This window comes from Xenopus tropicalis, chromosome 6 (assembly GCF_000004195.4).
Source record: "Xenopus tropicalis strain Nigerian chromosome 6, UCB_Xtro_10.0, whole genome shotgun sequence".
Classification (NCBI taxonomy): Eukaryota; Metazoa; Chordata; class Amphibia; order Anura; family Pipidae; genus Xenopus; species Xenopus tropicalis.
Genome location: NC_030682.2, coordinates 138559131 through 138569057, shown reverse-complemented (window position 1 = coordinate 138569057; position 9927 = coordinate 138559131). Strand labels below are relative to the sequence as shown.

Below are 9927 nucleotides of genomic sequence, written 5' to 3'. Positions count from 1 at the left end.
GCAAATCTTACAGTGTGTGGCCACACAACCACTTTTTTTAATTAACCAAAAATTCTTAATCCCATGCCTTCTGTCCACCCATATTCATCATTTCCCTGCAAATTAAATATCATGTTATTCTGTAAGGACAAGTCCACCCATCCTAGCTAACGTTCATCCTTGTACCCTATTACTGCACCAAGAGCCTCCTTATCCCCCACCCTTGGTATCTTTCAACCCTCATGGTTTCCCTGTTGGGTCTAAGGTCTCAGAAGAAGATGGAGTAGGGACATGCACTCTAGTAACACCCCAGCTTCTTTCTACAATGGACTTAAAGGTACACTCATGTTCCTGCTTTGGTCTGAACTATAATTCTCATTGGCTGAATTGTTTTTTAAATACTCTTAACCAGAGCCAATTATCTACCACTGCCCAGTTCCATTACAGTTACAAATCTTTATGCTCAAACCCTTGGACTGGAGTTACATCACACAGGATATAGATGTGTCACATCCTGCGTAACCAGCTTTCTCAGCAGAAACCAAACTCGGACAAACTCAATCTGGAGCATAAAACAGCCTTTATTTCTTTATACAAAACAATGGAAATGTGTTTACAATAAATTACCCGCATGTAACTCCTTCTGTTCAGCACCTTAGTGTTGGTGGGTATGAAGGAATGGAAGCCTGTGGGTTAAGGAGAGGCTTGTGGAGGAGCCCTTGAGTGTACAATGCAGTACTGACTGCCTTCTGGGTTTAATAACATTCTAGGAGAACCAAAGTGTGGCCCTCTGGTCATGTTTGGTTGGGGCACTGAAGAGCAGCAGTTGTCGGTAGGTAGGTAGATAGATGAACTCGTAGGTATAGAAGGGCAAGAAGAGAAGTTGCCAGCATGGCGACAGTAATGGTATATCAGTGTTGCCCAGGTAACAGCTTGTTAAACCATAACGTCCAGCAACCGTATGTTGGGCCTGGGCCTTTATACAAGTGTTGGACACATGGTGACAGCCCTGCTGTGGGGACTAGCCTACGCCTCATAATGCTTGATTGCGTTATTTTCGGCTTTCATTTGTAATTGAACAAGAACATAAACCTCTAATCCACTGTCCGACTGTGAGAATCCCTGGAATGTGGAGGTCAATCCTGCATGAAAGAAAGTCGGCGTACAACAGAACCCCCAACTACAGCCAATGTTGTCTACACACTTGTAGCAGATTAGTTTAGCACCAAAACATATTATTTGGCTTATTTCCATTTATGTTAAATTAGGGATCGGCAACTCCAGAACTTTAAGTGCTGCCACAGTCTAGAGTTAGCCCTACAGTCTGCCAATTGCACATTTGCTTTCACTCATGCATGTTGCAAAAAATACATTGGGCTGCCACCTTGCATGCATATAAAATGGGTGTATTAAGCCATGTATGTACTAACTGGGGGGCTTAAACAGTTATATAAAGCTGGTGGGGTCAGATTAACAATGAGCAAGATAAAGTACCATCTCCTCATTGGTAAAAAGGCCCTTGGGGTGTGGGTCTTGTTCCAGACATGGAGCTGGGACCATATATTTTGCAGGTTATTTGCCACTGTAGCTGCATTTTACTTTTTTTGTAGGGTCTAAAGTTCTGTCTTTAAGCCCTAAATCCACCTCTGAGGCCAAGGCTGCCTGGTCAAAATGGGATGAAACGCCCAAACCTGCCCACATATGATATACTTTATCTAGGCAGGGGAAAGGGGCAGATTCACAATGTAATTAAGACGTTTGTGTCAGTGGTTGGTTGTGCTTTATCATAAGGCACAACCAGCCTTTTCCAAAGCCATGTGCTCCCTTCCATAGGCATTTGTACTGGAACCCAGCAAGATGGATGGGTCCAGTCTTAGACGGGCCTACAAGGATACCAGGAAAACTCCCAGTGGGCCCAGGTGACAGTGGGCCCTCTTGCTTCTAACTATTTGGCCAACTGCATGGTCATTCCCTATTCCTGTATGGGAAAAAAGATGGAAGGATAGAGAAAAGAGACTTGGATAATAAAGAGGTTGAGTAAGGAGAGGAGGAATAATAGTTTAGAGAGTGGGCATATTGTCCAAGGTTTTCTGGTGGCCCCTGGCATCTCAGTCTGACACTGGATGGGGCACAGACTTGCTATGAAATTTACTTGCTATGTTCATGAGATAGTGGCAGGTCCAAATGACCCCAATGATTCTCCTTTTATAGCCACAGTCTCTTAGCGGCACTTGGGTAATGGAGTTGCCTCTCTCTGCTAGAACATAGAAAGCAGATCACTAGAACACCATTGAGTCAACATCTTCTGAGGGTTTGTGTGGATGCCAACATCAGTGTTCCACTTAGCACAGTACATGGTATCACCTGGAGGATAATTCTGATGGCCACCTAATTTATGTAAACAATTTCCGGACAAGGTAAAAAGTTGAAGGACTATTACTGTACAATGCAATTAAATGGTCGTTGCCTAGATGGTCAAGACTTGGAGCACAGAGTTCATTTAACCCTCCTGAACACCATTCATGGGCTTGGCTTGCCTTTGGACTATACTCCTTGCAAATCGACTCATGCCCGGTGACCTCACTTCGGTGCTGTCGGTCTCCTCGGCCACCACAGCTTGTACAGCAGCCCCAGGGTTGGAGTAAGTCTGTTGGTATGGCACTGGGTATGAGCCATAGGGGGACTGCTCCACTTCATAAACGTCCTCCGGGTCATAGATTTGATAAGTGTTATGTGGCAACTGGACCACGGGAATGTCTTGATCATGATCCGTGGGATCACCATATCCACCTTTAAACCGCCACCACCAGAAACAGCCACATTATTAGTGCACAGGGAAAGGATCGGGCAGAGATCTGATCGTAACTAGGCTACATGGCATATACATAGGTTTAAATACTGTACTTTTTTATTTACAACACTGAATACACTTAACACATTGACGTAAAAAAAGGGAAATATATAAAAATGGCAAACCGTCACCAGGAACGCAGAATACAAAAATAGACTTTTACATTGATGTGCTGGCACAGTGTGTCACAGTATGGGTGCTTACGGCTCGGGGGCTAGCCTGCATCCTCATCTCTCTGGGTCGTAATTACAGAAAGGGATGTTTATTTGGGTCAAGGGCTTCTACTAATGGCACTACAGAATTCCAAAATTGGCACCAATGTATAACAGGCAACGCAGCTTACTGATTGTCTGGGCTGTATAGAGGGGCTTGAGTGGGCTGCAGCTCCCAGCATCCCCTGAGAGCCAAAGACAAACATTAACTAACATATAATGGCAAAAGCTTATTATGGGCTATAATTCCTTTTCTGCATTGGGTATTGGGCTGCAATGTCCTTTGCCCCCAGCTACGCTCCATGGCACCACATATGAGCATTTGCCACAATCAGAACACGATGATTATATATTAAATCACTAGGGGGGCAACTAGACTTGCTAGACTGGCAATTCCATGCCCCCTTTGTGTCCTGCAGGTATACCTGATGGTATTGGGCAACCACAATTTAACATCCAGTTTAGAAAATCAGTCCCAGAGACTCTAGGTCTTAAGCTTTTTAGGAGCTTATATGGAACTAAAATTGAATATGCCATATTTTATATCCTGATCTTATTGCGTCAGCCTAAAGGTTCAACATGTCTTTAGTAGTAATGATCCGAGTTGTCACAGAAGCTCCCCATCTTGGATTCTGCTGGGAGTGTCAGTGGCACTGCACGTGCTCAGTGGGCTCTGGGCAGCTGTTAGGAATCTAAGCTTAGGGGTTGTCCAAAATGATCAAGAAGAAAATGAGGTTGGTCAGTAACCAAAGCTGATGCTACAGGGCTGATGATTCATTTATGATGCTTACTGCACTGATTTCCGAGCTGCCATGTACTAATGATCTGAATTCTATACTAATCAGCCTTATATATACAGTATATTGTGAGTGGGCCCCTAAGCTCAGGTAAGTGCCAGCAGCACAGAGCTGGGAATCAGCAGAAAAGAAGATGGGGGGCTACTGGGGCATCTCAGGGGGCACAGATCTTCCCTGCTAATGGGCTGGGGGTGCCTTGGGCTGGTACAGAACCCCAAAACATAAGGTACAACATTACTGCCCTACTTCTTTAGTTAGGCTTTAGTTCTTGTTTAATATGGTGCAACTACAACCCAAATGCAAAGAAGTAAAGTTCAGGCCACAGAGAACGCTATCTGCTGTTATAGTATTGTACATATCAATGGGGGCTTTTCCATTTACTATATAAATATTCCTTCTCTTTCCTAAAAAAATCTCTACTTTAACCCCTTCCTGCAAAGTGTCCATGCGTTCGTATACAGGTATTTGCACTGCCAATAGTAAAATGCAGGTCCATAGAAAAAAACAAACAAACATTATATTAATGTCCAGGCAGGAAGGGGTTAAACCAGTGCTAGCGGTAAAACCGCTGCCAATAAAGGAACATCTTGCACCAAGGTTCTTATAGAAGGAGCTCAGTTACTGTGAGTTCAACTCTTTGAAGTCTATTAATGGTATTGGTGGTCTCTCCGGACTAGTTCTGATATGTGGGATATTTAGCCAAGGGCGGTACCGGAGTCCCAGGCTTGTTCCTCAGGGCTGGTAGTCATTGTAAGGGATTAAGCCTTCTCATTGGAAATGGGCAAAGAGTGCAGAGAGAGACGGGCAGAGCGAAGAGACATGGGCAAAGAGAAAAACACAGAGATCAGTACATGAACATCATTACACAGTCAACGACAGACACACATCACATAATAATCCTTACTATATAACAGAACCACCCCAATCTGTGGGGTGATCATGATTAGCGAGTTAGTGCAAACAACTGTCTGAGGGGATCATAAACTAACACCTGCAGCCAAGTACAGTAAGAACAGGGCATGAATGTGCAGTATTGGTGCCCAGAGCCAAATAGATTTAGTGGGACCACTATTTATATATATGGTACAGTGATCCCCAACCAACATGTTGCTCCCCAACCCCTTGGATGTTGCTCCCAGTGACCTCAAAGCAGGTGCTTATTTTTGAATTTCTGACTTGGGGGCAAGTTATGGAGGCATAAAAACTATGTGTGCTGCCAAACAGAGCCTCCTGTAGTTGCCAGTGCACTTGGGGCTACCAAATGACCAATCAAAATGCTTGTGTTGCTCCCCAGGTTTAAGTGTTCCTCATGGGTAAAAATGGTTGGGGACCCTTGATATGGTAGGACTGTCCGTCTTATGGTCCTGCTGTTGGAAAGTGTTGGGTGTTGCAGTCTCTATCTCACTCTATTATTTATTTATTTAGCGCCACCACCACTGGCCAAGGTTAAAAGCAATAAGGTCACCTGGCTGCAAGCACAGCCATTGGGGCTAACTACTGACCCCCTGGTTAGCTTTTATGAGCTGATCTGTTAGTATTTACAGCAGAGGGATGATTGATCCCCATTGTATGGCTCATTGGGACTAGTAAGGGTTTGGGATAAACTAGACATAATAACAAGAAGCAAGAGAAATATTGTGCAACAGACAATTCCACAAAGACCCAGAGACAAGGACACAAAACAGAAGATACCATCTGCTTTCCATATGGAAAGTCCAATACTCTGTTTAAGTGACCTACTCTAACTGAATTCAACAGCCTAGTATGAAAGTTGTATTGGCAAACTCACCTCCAACCCCATATCCAGCACAGGAAGAAGGGTCACAGTACCCTGGCTGGCCAGGAGGGCCCATGGAACCAGGATTTCCCTGTTGGCCAGGCAGCCCTCGTTGTCCCGGGGGTCCATTTGAGCCTTGGCTACCAGTTCTACCCTCACCTGGAGGTCCTGCATAATACAATATTTATTTCATGACATTTATGTGCATGTCAAGTAATGGAAATGAGCACAATGCAGTCAGTACATTTGCCCAACAAACACTTTTGCCTCTTTATAGATTCGTGGAAGTTGCCGTTACTACTTTTAGCCACAATGTCCTGTGCTGAGAATTAGTTGGAACCCATGTTCCACCAAGGAGCACCCATTACTGATTCACATATTGATCTACTGTATAGTCATCCATACAATCAGCAACACAGCTTCCACGGTATGCACACTGTGATTGGCTGGGAAAGCAGGCATAGGGATCAAAGGCACACTAAGGGTGTCTCCCTTGGGATACTGAGTACTTCCCATTATTCTAAAGACATTGAAGACAATATTATTAAAGGGGTAATTCACCTTCCCATTCCTAGCAACTTTGCAATTGGTCTTCATTATTTATTTTTGTAGTTCTCTAATTATTTGCCTTCCGCTTCTACATCTGTCAATCTTTCAAATGGGGGTCACTGACCCCAGCAGGCAAAAACTATTGCTCTGTAATCTTACAATTTTATTATTGTTCTTCCTTAATATTATTGTACTTCTTATCTTTCCGTTCAGTTCCTCTCCTATTCATATTTTAGTCTCTCATTCAACCCACTGCCTGGTTGCTGAGGGGAACAAGACCCTAGCAACCAGATAGCTGCTGAAATTCGAAACTGCATAAAAAAGCATAAAAATGAAAACTAATTGCAAATTGTCTTAGAATCAATGTCTACATCATGGTAAAGGATAATTTATAGGTGAAAACCCCTGGACTTCTGCCCAGCCTAGTAGCATTTACCTAGTCTCAGCAATTACCCAATGAGTTCATGTAAAGGCGTAGCTTTTAGTCGAACATTATTGCCCCTTTAGCATTGCACTTACACTCATAGCAGCAAACCACAAGCCTGAGTACTCCCCATAATCCTTTAGGCACCAGGCTAGGCTACATTCCATACGTTAGTGACAGTATCACCCACTAAGTGAGTTATACTTTGGCTGCCAAAACCCAACAATACATGTACTTGAATGGAGATAATGTATACGGAGCATAGGTCCTTACCTGCAGGCCCTGGGGGACCCCTTGGCCCTTGTGTTCCCACACCGGGGTTGCCTCTTTCTCCCTTCTCACCTGGTAAACCTGTAACCATATGGCACAATATAATATCAGCTCTTCATATTGAGATTGTAGAACATGGAACATATTTCATTTTTTTCTTTAGTTTATTCATTTAATTTCTGGTTCTTTTTGCTCCTGATTAATGAAGTCCAATAGTCTTGCCATCAGATTGTTTGGGCTCAAGAAGCTCTTTAGGCTCATCCCCTTGTCAGGCTCTGCTCTTTGCTTATTTTAACACAGCACTTTACTAAGTTAATGAGAGTTGTTCCCTTGACAAGAGGAGCTAGCAATCTAATTCCCTAAACCGCTCACACACTAGGGTCAGTTTACGCAAGACACAATTATGAAGCTGTAAGGTACCATGGCTCAGTTCCACAAGCAGTGTAGACAGGTCGGGGTCGGACTGGGAGTCAAAATAGTCCCTGGCATTTAAAGTACACAGAGGCCCAAACAGCCCCCCCCCCCCCCCCACTAGAGGGGCATCTTACAGCAGCCCCTCTGGCATTTGCCAGAATTCACAGATTGCTAGTCCGGGCTTGGTGGTAGAAGGGTATGCCATGCCCAATCTATTTGGGTACAAGGACCTCTATTTTCTCCAACACTCACCTCGTTCTCCGGGAGTTCCTGGATTTCCTGGATTTCCTGGGAATCCCGTTCTTCCTGGAGATCCCTGTTCTCCCTGAGGACCTGATGGCCCTGTTCTTCCTGGCTCTCCCGGGGGCCCTGCTACAGTCCTGACTGATACAGACTGGCTTGGTATCTGATTTAGCAGAGAGTTGAATCTGGACATGTGATCTGAAAGCAAACAAAACTGGGGCTATAGTGAAATTTCCACTGTTTTTATCCTGCCATTCGTGAGGTATTATACATTTTACTTCATGTGCTACACATAAATCTAGCACTGTTTTATACTACCATGTATCCTTAGGACATTATACATATGGAATGGGCACTGCATTTATACTACCATGTGTTCTGGGCACATTATACATATGGAATGGACATAGAATTTATATTACCATGAGTCCTGGGGGCATTCTATATGGAATGGGCACTGCCCTTATACTTTTGTGAGTCCTTGGGGCATTATATATGGAGTTGGCACTTTATTTTTACTACCATGAGTCCTGGGGGCATTATATATGGAATGGGCACTGTATTTATACTACCATGAGTCCTGGGGGCATATATGGAATGGGCACTGTATTTATACTACCATGTGTCCTGGGGGCATTATATATTGAATGGGCACTGTATTTATACTACCATGAGTCCTGGGGGCATATATGGAATGGCTACTGTATTTATACTACCATGTGTCCTGGGGGCATATATGGAATGGCTACTGTATTTATACTACCATGAGTCCTGGGGGCATATATGGAATGGCTACTGTATTTATACTGCCATGAGTCCTGGGGGCATATATGGAATGGGCACTGTATTTATACTACCATGTGTCCTGGGGGCATTATATATGGAATGGGCACTGTATTTATACTACCATGTGTCCTGGGGGCATTATATATGGAATGGGCACTATATTTATACTACCATGTGTCCTGGGGGCATTTTATATGGAATGGGCACTGTATTTATACTACCATGAGTCCTGGGGGCATTATACATATGGAATGGGCACTGTATTTATACTACCATGAGTCCTGGGGGCATATATGGAATGGCTACTGTATTTATACTACCATGAGTCCTGGGGGCATTATACATATGGAATGGACATTGCATTTATACTACCATGTATCCTGGGAACCAATAATAACAAATGAAGACCAATTGCAATTTGTCTCAGAATATCACTCTCTACATCATACTAAAAGTTAACTCAAAGGCAAACAACCCCTTCAAAGAGACAACAGTATTGCACGTCCCTGGGCAGGGGAATCCATATTTTTTTCTCGTGACTTTGACTGAAGATCTAATTATTTACAATACATTTCTATCCTCCCGAATTCCTCCAAGAATTCTCTGTGCTACTGAAATAAAACTCGCAGGAATGTTGCTTCCAGTTTCAGATTTCATTGCGTTGTTGAAAGTAGAAGCACGCGCGCACCCTGCCAATCCCACCGCTCCGTGCCAAAGGCGATAGTCCTGGAACGTAAAGTTATAACTGTCTGGCAAAGCCTTTAGCTCTCTGAGTCTCTCTGGGTATCAGCCCATCTGGATAAGGCAGCAACACACCGCTATCCAAGCTATTTATTACCTTCACCTTCAAAAAGCCTAGAATACAATGGCTATAAGCATTATTATAATTATTATAATTATAGGGAGTTATGTAATAAAACACACTAAGTTTGCCCAGGAGCAGTAACCCTTAGCAACCAATCAGCAGGCAGAATTTACTGGGTACCTGTATATAAGTAAACATCTTATTGGTTGCTATGGGTTACTGCTCCTGGGCAAACTTAGTGCCTTTTATTACATTGTTTTAAAAGGGAGGGGGTTATCTTGACATTCACCATTTATTCTCTACTTTGATTAAATTAATTTTGTTTTCACAGATTTGGTTGGTTCCCTTGTAGTTACTCAAGAAAAACCTGATAAGATTGCCAGGGATTTGAGGCAAGAACCTATAGGTTTCTGGTCACAGCTGGTGAGTTTACTCTTATCCTCATTTATTCTCAATTTTTTACCTTGCCCTCCCATCACAAGAGCTTTATTGGTCAGGCAATGAGAGCTGGCCAAGCCCTAACCCTAACCTGACTTTCTTGCCTGAGCATTGGCCTCTGAGCACTGTCACTTGTCCCTAGTTCTTGTTCCCATTGCTTGTTACTGATCCTGCTATAGGCCCGTTCCTGCTTCAGTCCTGTTCCTGAGTGTATGACACCTAATTATATCCCTTCTCCCACTCCATCCTACTATGGACTGTCCCTGCTCTTGGCCCGCTCCATCCTGCTCCTACCTGTTCTGTTCTTGACTGGTCCCAGTAGCCACTCTTTGCCTTAAGGCAGGGATCCCCAACAGGGGCGGGCCAAGCTGTCCGGGCGCCC

At 43.8% G+C, this 9927-nt stretch overlaps 1 protein-coding gene across 3 annotated transcripts in view; it reads right to left on the bottom strand.

The window, feature by feature from the left end:
* Positions 1–540: 540 nt before the first annotated feature.
* col14a1 (collagen, type XIV, alpha 1) overlaps positions 541–9927 on the bottom strand; it is a 100798-nt gene continuing 91411 nt past the window's right edge. The window contains exons 42-45 of one of the 3 annotated variants that reach the window (XM_031903260.1): positions 7526–7714; positions 6863–6940; positions 5629–5784; positions 541–2769 (exon numbers count right to left, since the gene is read on the bottom strand). In XM_031903260.1, the coding sequence (XP_031759120.1) occupies positions 2480–2769; positions 5629–5784; positions 6863–6940; positions 7526–7714 (713 nt within the window). In that variant the 3' untranslated portion in view covers positions 541–2479. 3 annotated transcript variants of the gene reach the window in all.